At 47.0% G+C, this 15,841-nt stretch overlaps 1 protein-coding gene and 5 non-coding genes across 6 annotated transcripts; all 6 read left to right on the forward strand.

The window, feature by feature from the left end:
* Positions 1-5,191: 5,191 nt before the first annotated feature.
* On the forward strand, positions 5,192-11,462 carry LOC123487111 (60S ribosomal protein L4-B-like; the record flags this gene model as incomplete). The annotated part of the gene is given in 9 exon segments (XM_045218253.1): positions 5,192-5,294; positions 6,027-6,198; positions 6,429-6,535; positions 7,026-7,164; positions 8,152-8,276; positions 8,486-8,615; positions 9,198-9,354; positions 10,920-11,003; positions 11,342-11,462. Coding segments are annotated over 9 exon segments (1,038 nt in total), but the record flags the coding sequence as incomplete, so codon positions are not given.
* LOC123487114 lies at positions 5,795-5,893 on the forward strand. Its single transcript, XR_006659618.1, has one exon. It is a non-coding gene; the product is annotated as a small nucleolar RNA SNORD16 (small nucleolar RNA).
* On the forward strand, positions 6,264-6,332 carry LOC123487112. The gene has a single exon (XR_006659616.1). It is a non-coding gene; the product is annotated as a small nucleolar RNA SNORD18 (small nucleolar RNA).
* LOC123487115 lies at positions 6,788-6,887 on the forward strand. Its single transcript, XR_006659619.1, has one exon. It is a non-coding gene; the product is annotated as a small nucleolar RNA SNORD16 (small nucleolar RNA).
* On the forward strand, positions 7,758-7,854 carry LOC123487116. The gene has a single exon (XR_006659620.1). It is a non-coding gene; the product is annotated as a small nucleolar RNA SNORD16 (small nucleolar RNA).
* Positions 10,760-10,827, forward strand: LOC123487113. Its single transcript, XR_006659617.1, has one exon. It is a non-coding gene; the product is annotated as a small nucleolar RNA SNORD18 (small nucleolar RNA).
* Positions 11,463-15,841: the final 4,379 nt, after the last annotated feature.

The following is a 15,841-nucleotide window of genomic DNA, read 5'->3' on the forward strand; positions in this document are numbered from 1 at the left end:
GACCACTTTAAGCCGTACACTCCACAGAGCTGGGCTTTATGGAAAAAGTGGCCAGAAAAAAGCCATTGCTTAAAGAAAAAAAAATAAGCAAACACGTTTGGTGTTCGCCAAAAGGCATGTGGGAGACTCCCCAAACACATGGAAGAAGGTACTCTGGTCAGATGAGACTAAAATTGAGCTTTTTGGCCATCAAGGAAAACGCTATGTCTGGTGCAAACCCAACACCTCTCATCACCCCGAGAACACCATCCCCACAGTGAAGCACGGTGGTGGCAGCATCATGCTGTGGGGATGGTTTTCATCGTCAGGGACTGGGAAACTGGTCAGAATTGAAGGAATGATGGATGATGCTATATACGGGGAAATTCTTGAGGGAAACCTGTTTCAGTCTTCCAGAGATTTGAGACTGGGACGGAGGTTCACCTTCCAGCAGGACAATGACCCTAAGCATACTGCTAAAGCAACACTCAAGTGGTTTAAGGGGAAACATTTAAATGTCTTGGAATGGCCTAGTCAAAGCCCAGACCTCAATCCAATTGAGAATATGTGGTATGACTTAAAGATTGCTGTACACCAGTGGAACCCATCCAACTTGAAGGAGCTGGAGCAGTTTTGCCTTGAAGAATGGGCAAAATTCCCAGTGGCTAGATGTGCCAAGCTTACAGAGACATACCCCAAGAGACTTGCAGCTGTAATTGCTGCAAAAAGCTGAGGAATGTCTCATGTCCTGAGTCTGACTCTAGGCACTAGAACAGTCTCAGGTTAGGTCCCAAATGGCACCCTATTCCCTACATAGTGCACTACTTTAGACCAGGGTCCTATGGGTAATACACTATGTAGGGAATACGTAGGGTGCCAATTGGGCCTCAGGCTCCTTGTCCCTCATACACAAGCAAACGTGTAATATTTGTGATGATTGTGATTGTGACCCGTGTCCTTGAATAATCATTAGCTGTTTGCAGACAACAGAAAGAGAAAACACTCCATCCCCTCACTCCAACTGTTGATGCTATTAAACACGTGTGCTTAATGATCCATGCATGCAGTCTAGTCTGTGTTGGTGTATGTGTACAAAGCTCCACTTGTTGTGCTGTTAGGGTTCAGTGAGTACACGGTAATGAAAGAGAATGAAGGTTTTTTGAAAGAATGTCGTTTGACATGTTGTTGGGAGGCACGTATTCACACGACTCTCTGTCACGTTTAACTGCCCACAGGTAGCTCTCCTGCATTATCCTGCTCAGGCGTTGTAATCAATCTAGCAAACACTATTTACTCATAACATTACATCTCCATTTCTTTAAATAAAAGTATTTTACTTTTCAAAATAAACAATCTCTTTCTGTACTCCAAGTGTAATAACAAAATGAATTGTAAACATCATTTCAAAAGTGTTACCAAAAATTTTATTAACTATATGCTTAGTAGGACCACTAGAGAAAATACCACATTAGTAATTTACTCTCAACTGTTGTAATTGTCCTTAGAGTCCCTAACAACTCTCAATAAGTCTTCCACTGCCGTGTGGATCTTCTGCTGGTTTGTTCTTCATGCTGGGCTGCTGCCAGAGCTTCTTCAACAGTGTCTGTTTTTTAGAAGAACCCAACGGTTTCTCCGTAGAACAGCGCCATCTTCTGTTTGTATGTTGTATGACCTTGGCTGTACTTCAGGGATCACTGTTCCTTTCTGTGTCCATGTGTTTGATTTGTCCCTCACATTGTCCCCAGGTTGGAGTTCAGGCAGGTTTCTTGTCCCTCACGTTGTCCCCAGGTTGGAGTTTAGGCAGGTTATCACAGCATCTGAGGTAGTGGTGTTCAGCCTACATACCTCTGGATACAGGAAGTAGGAGTCTGTGTCAACAAGGTAATCCATTCCATTACATGTGAAAAGGTCAGTTCCTACCTTTTGGTCTGGTCTCTCAGGTGCAGGGTGGAGCTTTAATGGCTCTGCAGGGTTGCTTGCTTGGTATTTCAGACATGTAGTACAGTTTGGTACTTTCTCTGTCACATCTTGGTTCATTCTGGGCCAATACATTACTTTACATGCTCTCTTCTTACACTTATTGGTTCCTAGGTGCACATGAATCTTTATTAAATATTTCCTTCCTCAGACTTTTCAGAATTACTATTTTGCTTCCTTTGTAGACCATGTGAGTGCTGTCAGCTCAGCTCTGCAGTTCCAGTATTCAGTTATGTCTTGTGAGCAGGCTTGTTTTATGTTAGGCCATTCATTGATGACTGTTTCCTTCAGGTTTGTCAGTGTTGTGTCTTTTTCTGTCTCAGTCCGTATGATTTCCATCTTCCATCTGCGACTGGCAATGCTGTTGTGATCATGTCCACGTATGCTCTCACTTCTTCATCTGCTGTGGTGCTTGCCTTCGGGTCCACAGCTCTAGAAAGAGGGTCTGCTGTGCACATCATCTTTTCTTGGTGTGCATGCGACATTCAGAGCATTGTAGTTTGCTCATCGTTCTTTGGACTCTCAGCGGACAGTCCTTCAGTGGCTTTTGAAACAGCGGAATCAGTGTTTTGTGATCCGTTTCAACGCTCATCACTTGTCCTGACACAAACTGAGGCAATCTCTCACCAGCATATGTTATGGTGAGCAGCTCCCTTTGAATTTGAGCAGATCAGGTCTCAGGGTCGGTCATTGAACGAGATGCATATGCCACTGGTTGCCACTGGTTGCCACTGGTTGCCACTGGTTGCCAGTTGTTGACGTATTTCTGCAACAGAACAGTCCACTCTGTGATGCATCCGATGGTCTCGCTGGGTCGTAAAACCTCCAGACTGGTTCTTCTGTCAGCTGTTTTTTTCAAGTTGTTCCATGCAGTCTCATGTTCATGATTCCATTCCCATTCTATTTTCTTTTCTGTCAGTCTTCTCAGCGGAGCAATCTTCTCTGAGAGGTTGGGTAGTAATTTTCCCATGTAGTTGACCATCCATTTAAACATCTGGACGTTTTGCGCTTTGGTTTTGGAATGTTATCCACAGCAGATATTTTTCTCAGCTCAGGTCTGATGCCTACACTGCTGATGATGTCTCCAACAAAATGTATCTCTGATCAGTTTCAAGTTTGCTTTCCTTGTTGCTTCCAGCACTTTTTTCAGTCTAGCGTCGTGCTCTGCTTTCGACATCCCCCATACAATAATGTCATCCATCGACGTGTCCATGCCCTCAATGTGTTCGTAGATCAGATGTATGGTTTTGTGATAAACTTCAGGAGCTGAGGCAATGCCAAACGGTAATCTCAGGAACCTGAATCTGCCATAAGGGGTGTTGTAGAGTTGAAGTCGGAAGTTTACAAACACCTTAGCCAAATACATTTAAATGCAGTTTTTCACAATTCCTGACATTTTCTTAGGTCAGTTAGGATAACCACTTTATTTTAAGAATGTGAAATGTCAGAATAATAGTAGAGATAATTATTTCTTTCAGCTTTTATTTCTTTCATCACATTCCCAGTGGGTTAGAAATGGTCACGCCCTGACTGTGGGGACTCTTATTTGTTGAGTCAGGGTGTGACTTTCTATGTTGTGATGTTCTATGTTGTATTTTCAAGGTTTAGATCTAGTACGTCTAGGTCTATGTTGGCCGGTGTGGTTCCCAATCAGAGGCAGCTGTCGCTCATTGTCTCTGATTGGGAACCATACTTAGGCAGCCTATTGGCACTAGTGGGTTGTGGGATCTTGTTCCGTGTAAGGTATGTTGCGTTGGACTTCACGTTTCGTCGTTGTGTTTAATAGTCAAATAAACATGTATGCATATCACGCTGCGCCTTGGTCTGACCCGTTCATGAACGACCGTGACAGAAATGTACATACACTCAATTAGTATTTGGTAGCATTGCCTTTAAATTATTTAACTTGGGTCAAATGTTTCGGGTAGCCTTCCACAAGCTTCCCACAATAAGTTGGGTGAATTTTGGCCTATTCCTCCTGACAGAGCTGGTGTAACTGAGTCAGGTTTGTAGGCCTCCTTGCTGAAAAACGCTTTTTCAGTTCTGCCCACAAATGTTCTATAGGATTGAGGTCAGGGCTTTGTGATGGCCACGCCAATACATTGACTTTGTTGTCCTTAAGCCATTTTGCCACAACTTTGGAAGTATGCTTGGGGTCATTGTCCATTTGGAAGACCCATTTGCGACCAAGCTTTAACTTCCTGACTGATGTCTTGAGATGTTGCTTCAATATATCCATATCATTTTCCTTCCTCGTGATGCCATCTATTTTGTGAAGTGCACCAGTCCCTCCTGCAGCAAAGCACCCCCATAGCATGATGCTGCCACTGCCTTTTTCCTCCAAACATAACGATGGTCATTATGGCCAAACAGTTCTATTTTTGTTACATCAGACCAGAGGACATTTCTCAAAAAAGTACGATCTTTGTCCCCATGTGCAGTTGCAAACCGTAGTCTGGCTTTTTTATGGCGGTTTTGGAGCAGTGGCTTCTTCCTTGCTGAGCGGCCTTTCAGGTTATGTCGATATAGGACTCGTTTTACTGTGGATATAGATACTTTTGTACCGTTTCCTCCAGCATCTTCACAAGGTCCTTTGCTGTTGTTCTGGGATTGATTTGCACTTTTCGCACCAAAGTATGTTCATCTCTAGGAGACAGAACGCGTCTCTTTCCTGAGTGGTATGACGGCTGTGTGGTCCCATGGGCGTGCATAACTATTCACCCCCCCAAAGTCAATTGATTATTTAGCTAGCTTGCTAACTAGATACATCTGTCTGTAGCTAGTAAACGTTAGCTAACTAACTAAGCTAACATTAGCTGCACAAAACAATAACAGGCAAAGATTGAAAATAGTCAGATAAGTAACGTTAGCAAACTAGCCAGCTAACAAGCTAGCCAAACATTTGAAAATACAATTTATTTTTTTATTTTTGATCAATTCATATTTCACTTGTAAGACAAAATAAGTATTTTGGCACATGCGGTAGCTACATTTATTTATGAAAAATAAATAATGATCACGAAAGTAGTCCGGTCACCACCCTTGTTTCCTCCGCTGTACTGCGCAGTAGAGACCTAGATAGTCCCATTTATGAAAGTTGTTTTCGCCGTTGTATAGTATTTCAGTATCGATATTTATAGAAGGTTAAATATATTGATTTAGAATAGAAAAAATATACCTCTATAGTATTGCATTTATTGAAAGTTTAAGTTGCCGGAAGTATGACGTTGTCGGAAGCATATATCGTGTGAGTTGTAGTACCAACTTCCTTTTCTCCTGTGGCCGCCATTGAGTGAAGAGCGAGGTTCCCTGGGAGCCGAAACAAAAATATCAAAATGGTGAGAATCCTGGCTAACTTGGTTTCAGTTGCATTTACCATTTGACGTCAACGTTCGCGAGCAATGTACATTCCAAAACCAAACGCTTGTCTCGCCAAAATCTCTACAAGGTAAAACCATTTAACTTTATTCCATGTCGAATCTGAACGAAGTTGACACGAGGCGCCATTTTGGATGGGCACTGTTTTAGCCAAGTCACGTGTTCTTTCCTTTGCAATAACACAGGCCATATAGCCGGGTTTTCTCAATTATACGTGAGATTCGTAAACCAGTATACCTTTCCTCATGTAACTGTTGTGAGTATTTACTTAGTAAACCATAGTTCAGGTAGACATTTGCTGACACCAGCTAGCTACCAACATATAACACATCCAAAGCTGACACATTATCCGTTTTTGCATGCTACCTACTAACATAGCTGCAAATAAGCTAGCCAAGGAATACTGCGAATTGGTCGTTATTTTACATTGAATATATTTCAGAACTAAACTACATTTACTTGCTATGATGGTGTAATTTGCGTCCTACTTTGCGATCAGTCGACCGATGCCTACGGTCATATGCTGGCGCAAGTGAATGACGACAACTGAGTCTGAGCAAGATGGCTAACTAGCTATGTTGGCTGACGTTTAACGTTTCAGATGTAGACTGTTGGTTAACTATCTACATGCGATTAGGTACATTGTAACCTATTGCAGGATAACCTATCCCTGACCTTTTTGTCTTCCTCAGGCTTGTGCCCGGCCGTTAATCTCGATATACTCCGAAAAAGGAGAGAGTTCAGGCAAAAATGTCGTCATGCCTGCCGTGTTCAAGGCTCCCATCCGCCCTGACATTGTCAACTTTGTGCACACCAACATGCGCAAGAACAACCGTCAGCCCTATGCTGTCAGCAAACTGGCCGGTGAGTGATTGTTTCAACATGTATTCAGTCAAATAAACATTGCTTTTTTGGAGACAGATGACAAGCTTTACTGATGAGTTGACACTTCGGTCCGTGTTTCTGAGAGCAGTGATTATAGTAGAAGTTCTGAATGGCTTTCATCTGTACCATAAAACCTATAGCGGCCTGTTGACAAGGGTAAAGTATACAGGATAGGTTCTAATGCGTTCTGTGTGTTCTCTGGGTTCCAGGTCACCAGACCAGCGCTGAGTCCTGGGGTACAGGCCGGGCCGTGGCCCGTATTCCCCGTGTGAGGGGAGGTGGTACCCACCGCTCTGGTCAGGGAGCTTTCGGAAATGTATCCTTCTCTAACAGACAAAATGAAACATTTCCTATTAATTTTACGATGTCTGTAACGGGTACAAATGTGCTGCCGGGGTGGTGTTCATTATGTGTCATTGTAACTGAACATTTTGTAGAGGGAATACAAGTTTCTCATTGGATAAGTACAAATGGTACCTCACTGTTTTGGAGTGTTCATCAGTTTGTTGCCTAATGAACAAAGCCCTGGTGGTAATGCATGCTGAGGTTGACTAGACAGTCGGAGGCTTGCAGTGATGGTGTAATTTGGCGTCCTACACTGTGAACAGTGACATTATGCCTGATGTCGTACGCTGGCACAAGTGGCTGACGAACATTGAGTCTGAGCAAGGCACTCGAACACATTTAGGGGCCGGTTTCGGGACACAGATTAAGGTTGGCCCTAGACTAAAGACCACTTAATGTTGATTTTCCTGGCTTGAATCTTTCTGCCTTGTTTAGCAGTTCCTTGACCCAAGTGACTGTAGATGTGTCGTGGAGGCCGCATGTTCGCCCCCACCAAGACATGGCGCCGCTGGCACCGCAGGATCAACACCACACAGAAGCGTTACGCCATCTGCTCCGCCCTGGCTGCCTCCGCCCTGCCCGCACTTGTCATGTCAAAAGGTACGCCGCCCACCATCCTCTGATGTACTCACTGCACAGCTGTCTTACCAGTGTAAATATATGTATTTAACCTTATACGAGTTCTAATTTTTAGTTAATCATCTCTTTTGCTAGACACCTGTTATGCATTTAAGAAACAACAGGCTCTTAAAGAGTTCAGGATTTTGGCAAGGGGTCCCTTTATCTACTTCCCCAGAGTCAGATCGTCATGGATACCGTTTGTATGAGTGCAGTTTGAAGGAAGGTGCTAAATAGCGCTAGTGCAATGACTGGAAGTCTATTGGAACACCTAGCATTCTATTGGAACACCTAGCATTCTATTGGAACACCTAGCATTCTATTGGAACACCTAGCATTCTATTGGAACACCTAGCATTCTATTGGAACACCTAGCATTCCGTCTCTTCCTGTAGACTCCGTCATTGGACTAACGCAAGATAGCATTAGCTCACAAAACTACCTAGAATTTCCTTCATACTGGACACTGATGTAAAAATGGTATCCACAAGTTAATCTGACTCTGGGGAAGTAAAGGGGCTCGTGGCCAAAATCCAGAACTATCCCTTTAAAATGTTGATTCATTAAAGATGACTTGTTATGATGGTGTAATTTGCGTCTGACACTGCAGTGACGGTTTGCCGACTGTCTTATAACTGGCACTGTGGGTTGACGAAACAAAAGTTCTGATAAGATATTGTATATTAATATAATGTAGCTATTGCTAGAGAAACTGTACATTGCTATATAATGAAGCTGGTAGTAGGGTAATATAATGAAGCTGGTACTGTAGTAGTAAAATATATAATCTAGTAGTAGGGTAGTATAATGAAGCTGGTAGTAGGGTAGTATAATGAAGCTGGTAGTAGTAGTAGGGTAGTATAATGCATTAGAATGGTTCTCCTGATCCCCTCCTTCAGGGGGTGTATATCCCTGTCTGCAATTAGAAGGCTATAGATCTCAGTAACTAGATGGCCTCCCCTCATTCAGGACACCGGATTGAGGAGATCCCAGAGGTTCCCCTGGTGGTTGATGATAAAGTGGAGGGTTACAAGAAGACCAAGGAGGCTGTGCTGCTGCTGAAGAAACTCAAGGCCTGGAACGACATCAAGAAGGTTAATAATATAGCTATACTTAATACTGTCTCACTGTCAAGGTTCACTTTTCGACGTCTTGTTATGAGCGAAATGAAGCAGTGATGTACCACTCCAGGTCCGTGTTTCTGAATCCCGATTTTAATGGGAGTCGTGAGCCATTGCGTGACAGTATAAGTGTGTGTCCTTAGTGGATGAGGTAATGAAGGTGATATTGTGGATCTGTGCAGGTGTACGCGTCCCAGCGAATGCGTGCCGGGAAAGGTAAGATGAGGAATCGCAGGCGTATCCAGCGCAAAGGACCGTGCATCATCTACAACCAAGACCAAGGCGTCACCAAGGCATTCAGAAACATCCCTGGTATGTACTGGTTAGTCTACCCTGGTATGTACTGGTTAATCTACCCTGGTATGTACTGGTTAATCTACCCTGGTATGTACTGGTTAATCTACCCTGGTATGTACTGGTTAGTCTACCCTGGTATGTACTGGTTAATCTACCCTGGTATGTACTGGTTAGTCTACCCTGGTATGTACTGGTTAGTCTACCCTGGTATGTACTGGTTAGTCTACCCTGGTATGTACTGGTTAGTCTACCCTGGTGTGTCCTACATGGCACCCTATTCCCTATATAGTGCACTACTTTGGCAGAAGTAAAGGCAATAGGGTGCTGTTTCAGACACTGCCTCCATGTAGCGGTGATTAGTATCTTCTTCTTTTGCATAGGAAAAATAAATAAACATGGATAATGAATAGACGTTTTCTGTAAAGGGATAATGGAGAATGCCATTCATCTGCTAATCTAAATGACCTAAATGTAGATGCGTTTCTTTTCAATAGAAACTGTCTGGCTGTAGTTGCCACTGTGTAGGAAACTGATTTTGAGTTTCTCTATTTTAAAACTCAATACTCAAATGTAAATGTCTTCTCATCCATCTACCAGGCATCACCCTGCAGAACGTGAACAAGCTGAACCTGCTCCGGCTCGCCCCCGGTGGTCACGTCGGCCGCTTCTGTATCTGGACCGAGTCCGCCTTCCGCAAGCTGGACCAGCTCTATGGAACCTGGCGCAAATCTGCCTCTCTCAAGGTGGACTACAAGTCAGTAAAACTAGGGTTAAATGGGCCCGATCCTTAATGGACCCGATCCTTAGTGGACCCGATCCTTAGTGGACCCGATCCTTAGTGGACCCGATCCTTAGTGGACCCGGTCCTTAATGGACCCGGTCCTTAGTGGACCCGGTCCTTAGTGGACCCGGTCCTTAGTGGGCCCGGTCCTTAATGGGCCCGGTCCTTAATGGGCCCGATCCTTAATGGGCCCGATCCTTAATGGGCCCGATCCTTAATGGGCCCGATCCTTAATGGGCCCGATCCTTAATGGGCCTGATCCTTAATGGACCCCTATGTTCTTGTGGAGATCTGATGATTGGATTGGTATAAAGAAACATGGTAACTCCAATCTAGCCTGTCAACGTGGAGTTACTACTGAGGCGTTAAACTACCAGTTCTGTTTAAAACAATATGACCACCTTAAATGAATTGGCATAACAAACGGTTGTTTTATTCTGTACCGACTAATTAACATTAAGAATCTACTTTCCATACAGTTGTCTAATTTCATAAATCAATTCAAATAGTTAATTATTTAGACTAAGATGTTGGGGGACGAGGGGGTAGGTACTAAGCTGACGTGGAGTTGTTTTAATATTTCCATACCATGGATCAGTTAACTGTTTGATTTAGGACCCCTTTTAGGTATAAACAGTTATTTGATAAAATATAGATTTTTGGAATTCACTACTAAACCCCATAAACACATTGAATAACACATTTATGGCAAAGTACAGTCAAAAAATACATCACAAACATGTTTTTGAAGTGTCTGTCCTAAATCTAGGAGATGAGATGTTTTTATATTTTTGAACACCTTTTAATCCCTTTTTTGGGGGTAGGCAAAACTACCTTCATACTTCTAGTTTTTTTAAAATCTGGTACCGGTTACCTTCAGACGAGTCCCGTGGGGCTCGTAAAGCAAAACTGAGAACACAGTTATGTTCGTGAGAATATCCCCTTTCCACCGTGGGGTCCCGTTTAGTTTGGTAGCGTCCGAAAGGTTTGGGCTACAAACAGAGGTTGGCACATCGGCGGTTCCGACCTCAGACGAGTCTCCTCGGATCTCCACCGGTGCATAGGGTCCTAAGGCTCATTGGGCCGTGTCTTCGTAGTTGGTTAAAACTGGTTGAAATTAAGTTAGTCGTTTCAACTAGTTAGTAATGTCAACCAGTTGGGCGTGATGTTGCCCCAGATCAGTCCTCCAGAACCCCCCAAAAAAGCACTTTGTTGTTGCATCTCCGAACAAACTCACCTGATTCAAGTCTTTGAGGGCTTGATTACTTGACCAGCTGAATCGGGTGTGCTTGTCTTGGGCTACAACGTGTTGGGGGTACTCAAGGACTGGCGTTGTTTAGTGTGTTGGTTAGTAGCAGATTTGAGAGCTATTTAATTTCTACAGTGATGAGCTTCCACTTCGGTCCGTGTTTCTGAATCCTGATATCTACCAGAAGTTCTGAGTTTTGATAAGGCTCCAATGTTCTGCTGCTAACCACCATAATAATCTTAGTTACTGCCAGTCGTTCTGTGTTCTGACCACTGTCCCTCTCCTCCAGTCTGCCCATGCACAAGATGACCAACACAGATCTGAGCAGGATTCTGAAGAGTGAAGAGATCCAGAAAGCGCTTCGTGCACCAAAGTAAGACCTGTTCACTTTATGTAGTACAGAGCATTATGGGTACTGTAGTACAGAGCATTATGGGTACTGTAGTACAGAGCATTATGGGTTATCCTCCATTGTGACATGAAGCCATGAGGTTCCACTTTAAGGTCTGTGTTTCTGAATCCTGAGCCTTTACAATAGGCTGCATCCCAAGGGGCCCTCTTCCTGATATAGTGTATTACTTTCGATTGGGGCCAATTGGGCTCTGGTCTAAAGTAGTGCACTATATAGTTAAGTGTGACTTCGTCAACGTGAAGGTTCACACAATGTTGCTAGATTTTCCCTCCTACTGACCCCGTCTGGTCTCCTCACAGCAAGAAGATCAGGCGCCGGGTCCTGAAGAAGAACCCTCTGAAGAACCTGAGAATCATGATGAAGCTGAACCCCTACGCCAAGACAGCCAGACGTCAAGCCATCCTGCTCCATGACCCGGCTGTGAGTATACCACCAAAATGGCCGGCTATGGCCCTCGGTTGCACATAAAGGCCTGTATAATAGGGAAACTGGTGAACCAGTCATGGTTCAACGGGGTCTTTAGTCTTTTAGTCTAGAGCTGTGTTTGAATACCCGTGCTAACGTACTGTATACTACATGATGAGTATATGCTACATACTATAGAGCTGTGTTTGAATACCCATGCTAACGTACTGTATACTACATGATGAGTATATGCTACATACTATAGAGCTGTGTTTGAATACCCATGCTAACGTACTGTATACTACATGATGAGTATATGCTACATACTATAGAGCTGTGTTTGAATACCCATGCTAACGTACTGTATACTACATGATGAGTATATGCTACATACTATAGAGCTGTGTTTGAATACCCATGCTAACGTACTGTATACTACATGATGAGTATATGCTACATACTATAGAGCTGTGTTTGAATACCCATGCTAACGTACTGTATACTACATGATGAGTAAATGCTTCATACTATCAGTTCATTTTAGTATACTGTAAATGCCTGTCTACTGGAACTTGTTGCTATGCAACCTCTCGCTAGCTTGTTAGCATAAAGAAATTACTAGCTACACATTTTACCATTTCGGCTGTGTTCGTAAATTCAATCTGGAGTGCCAGAGTGCGCTCTGGGGCGTTCGTAAATCCAGAGCGTTGTCAGAATGTCCGTTCGTAATTTTGAGGGTTTCGCTCTCGGAGCGCACACTGGACGCTCTGGTCAAGGAGTAGGGTTGATCAGAGCGTTCTGGCCTCACAGCGGCAGTCAAGCCTCTGGCCGAGGAGTAGGGTTGATCAGAGCGTTCTGGCCTCACAACGGCAGTCAAGCCTCTGGCCGAGGAGTAGGGTTGATCCGAGCGTTCTGGGCTCACAATCGGCAGTCAAGCCCTCTCTGGCCGAGGGGTAGGGGGTTGATCCGAGCGTTCTGGGCTCATAACGCAGTCGAAGCCTCTGGCCGAGGAGTAGGGTTGATCCGAGCGTTCTGGCCTCACAACGCAGTCAAGCACCCAAGCTAACGTTGGCTAGCTTGCTAGCTACTTCCAGGCACAACTGAGAGAACAGCTCACTCTGACCATTTTACTCGCCCTAGCAGAGCCGGTCAGACTGTTCATGTTATCCAGACAATTTTAATTACGCATTTTTTTGCCTGCATTTACTGACACCGGCCATATTTGACGGGTGTTGAGCGTTTGTAAATTCATCAGTAAATCTGCGTTCGATAGCCAGAATTAACAATGTCCATTGACACGCACAATGACTATACCACTTAAATAATACTCCTGAGTGGCGCAGTGGTCTAAGGCACTGCATCGCAGTGCTAGCTGTGCCACTAGAGATCCTGGTTCGAGTTCAGGCTCTGTCGCAGCCGGCCGCGACCGGGAGACCCCATGGGCGGCGCACAATTGTTCCAGCGTCGTCCAAGGTAGGGGAGGGAATGGCCGGAAGGGATGTGGGTTCGTTTCCCACGGGGGGCCAGTATGAATAAAAAAAAATTAGGTGGCTCTGGATAAGAGCGTCTGCTAAATGACTAAAATGTAAAAAAATGTAATAAATGTTGGGTAGTTAGATAGCAGGTAGTTAATATACCGCCCAGCAAGTTGGATGTATTAGTAACCAACTAACGTTAGGTAGCTAGCTAACATACCGGTACATACTGCTGTAATGCTATGCAGTTCGTAAGGATAGCGTAGCTAACAAATTGTCAGCCAACGTAACGTATTTGAAAAGTCTTTGACTTCATTACATTGGGAACATTTCTTAACTTTTTGTCAAAATTAATTAAAGCAGTGAATTTGTGTCCGCTCTCATTGGACTTCGGCTGCATATTTTCTTCCAATCTCAAAACGTTGTGAAGCCATGCCCCTTTTTCTGAAAAATTGCATTATGGGCCCTAAAAGCACGGAAATAGTGTCCACTGCTTGTATGCTTCGTATTTTGGTGAATTTAGTACGACATCCGGGAACTTTTGGCATACTAACTATATCCATACTATGACCAACAAGCATACTACATACTCAATGCGCGTCACAAATAGTAGGGTTAGTATGAGTATTCTACACTGAGCTTCCACTTTGGTCCGTGTTTCTGAACCCTGATATCTAACAGAAGTTCTGAATAAGCCTGAAAATACTCTGTACCCATGACAAACATACTTCCCTCCCAATTGCACCTAAACACTGACGTATGAGTACTGGTAGAAGGACCTTTCGATATCATCAGAAATCCCTGCTTCTATGACCCCTATTCATACATTGAAATTGACCCACATCAATATCCTACATTTCCTGAATTCCTATATTGTCCCCTAATGACAAGTTGCTCTAGCCCTCTACCCCCCTCTACCCCTCTGCCCTGTGGCCCCCTCTACCCCTGTCCCCTCTACCCCTGTCGCCCTCTACCCTGTGCCCCCCTCTACCCTGTCTACCCTGTCGCCCCCTCTACCCTGTGTCCCCTCTACCCTGTGCTCCCTCTACCCCTGTGGGCCCCTCTAGCCCTGTGGCTCCCTCTACTCCCTCTACCCTGTGCGCCCTCTCCTTTCTGTCCCCCTCTCCTGTGCCTCTATCCCCCTGTGCCCCCTCTGCCCCTGTCGCCCTCTACCCCTGTGGCCCTCTCCTGTCGCTCCCCCTGTGCCCTACCCCTGTCTACCCTGTCCCCCCTCTACCCCTGTGCCCTCTCCCCTGTCGCCTCCCCCTCTACCCCTGTCGCCCCTCTACCCTGTGCCCACCCTCTGCTTCTTCGCCCCTCTACCCCTGTCGTCCCTCTACCCCTGTCGCCCCCTCTACCTACCCTGTCGCCCCTCCCGTCTGCTCGCCCTCTACCCCTGTCGCCTCTACCCCTGTGCCCCCTCTACCCTGGCCCCCTCTACCCTACTGCCTCTACCCTGTCGCCTCTGCCCCTGTGCCCCCTCTACCCTGTCGCCCCACCTGTCCTCTACCCCTGTCGCTCCCCTCTACCCCTGTGGCTCCTCTCTCTCTCTGCCCTGTCGGCTCCCTCTCTGTCGCCTCTACCCTCTACCCTTGTCGCCCCCTCTCCCTGTCGCTCCTCTACCCCTGTGCGCCCTCTACCCCTGTCGCTCCCCTCTCCTGTCGCCCTCTGCCTGTGCCCCTACCCCTGTGCCTCTACCCTCTGTCCCCCTCTACCCTGTGCGCCCTCTGCCACTCTACCCTGTCGCCCCCTCTACCCTCTACCCTACCCCTGCCCCTCTACCCCTCTACCCTGTCGGCCTCTCCTCTCCCCCTGTCCCCCCTCTACCCCCTCTACCCCCTCTACCTGTGTGCCCCCCTCTACCCTCTACCCTGTTCGGCCCCCCTCTCCCTCTGCCCTCTACCCCTGTCGCTCCCCTCTACCCCTGTCGCCCCCTCTACCCCTGTGCCCCCTCTACCCTGTCGCCCTCTACCCTGCGCCCCTCACCCTGTGCCTCCCCTCTACCCCTCTAACCCTCTACCTGTCGCCCCCCTCTCCCTCTACCCTCTGCCCCTGTCGCTCCCCTCTACCCCTGTGCCCCTCTACCCCTGTCGCCCCCCCCTCTACCCCTGTCGCCCCCCTCTACCCCTCTACCCCTGTGCCCCCTCTACCTCTGTCGCCCTACCCCTGTCGCCCTTCTACCCCCTACCCTGTCCCCCTCTACCCTGTCCCCTCTCCCCCTGTCCCCCTCTACCCCTGTCCCCCTCTACCCTGTCGCCCCTCTACCCCTACCCCTGTCCCCTCTGCCCTCTCCCCTGTTCCCCTCTCACCCTCTACCCTCTGTCGCCCCTACCCCTGTCGCCCTCTACCCTCTCTACCCCTCTCTCCTCTACCCCTGTCCCCCTCTGCCCCTGTCCCCCTCTACCCTGTCCCCCTCTACCCCCTGCCCCCTCTACCCCTGTCCCCCCCTCTACCCTCTACCCCTGTCCTCTACCCTGGCCCCCTCTGCCCCTACCCCTGTCGCCCCCTCTACCCTCTGCCCCTCACCCTGTGCCCTCTACTCCCTGTCGCCTCTACCCTGTGCCCCTCTACCCTGTCGCCCCTACCCCTGTCGCCCTCTACCCCTGTCGCCCCTCTACCCTGTGGCCCCCTCTCCTCTACCCCTGTGCCCCCTCTCCTCTACCCTGTGCCCCCCTGCCCTCTACCCTGTCGCCCCTCTACCCTGTGGCCCCCACTCTGCGCCCTTAGCCCTCTACCTGTCGCCCCCTCTGCCTCTGCCCTGTGGCCCCCTCTACCCCCTACCCTGTCCCCTCTACCCTCTGCCCCTCTCCCCTGTGCCTCTACCCCCTACCCTACCCCTGTCCCCCTCTGCCCCTGCCTGTCCCTCTACCCTCTGCCTCTACCCTGTCGCCCTCTACCCCTGTCGCTCCCTCTACCCCC

The sequence above is a fragment of the Coregonus clupeaformis genome, unplaced genomic scaffold (genome assembly GCF_020615455.1).
Source record: "Coregonus clupeaformis isolate EN_2021a unplaced genomic scaffold, ASM2061545v1 scaf1466, whole genome shotgun sequence".
NCBI lineage: Eukaryota > Metazoa > Chordata > Actinopteri > Salmoniformes > Salmonidae > Coregonus > Coregonus clupeaformis.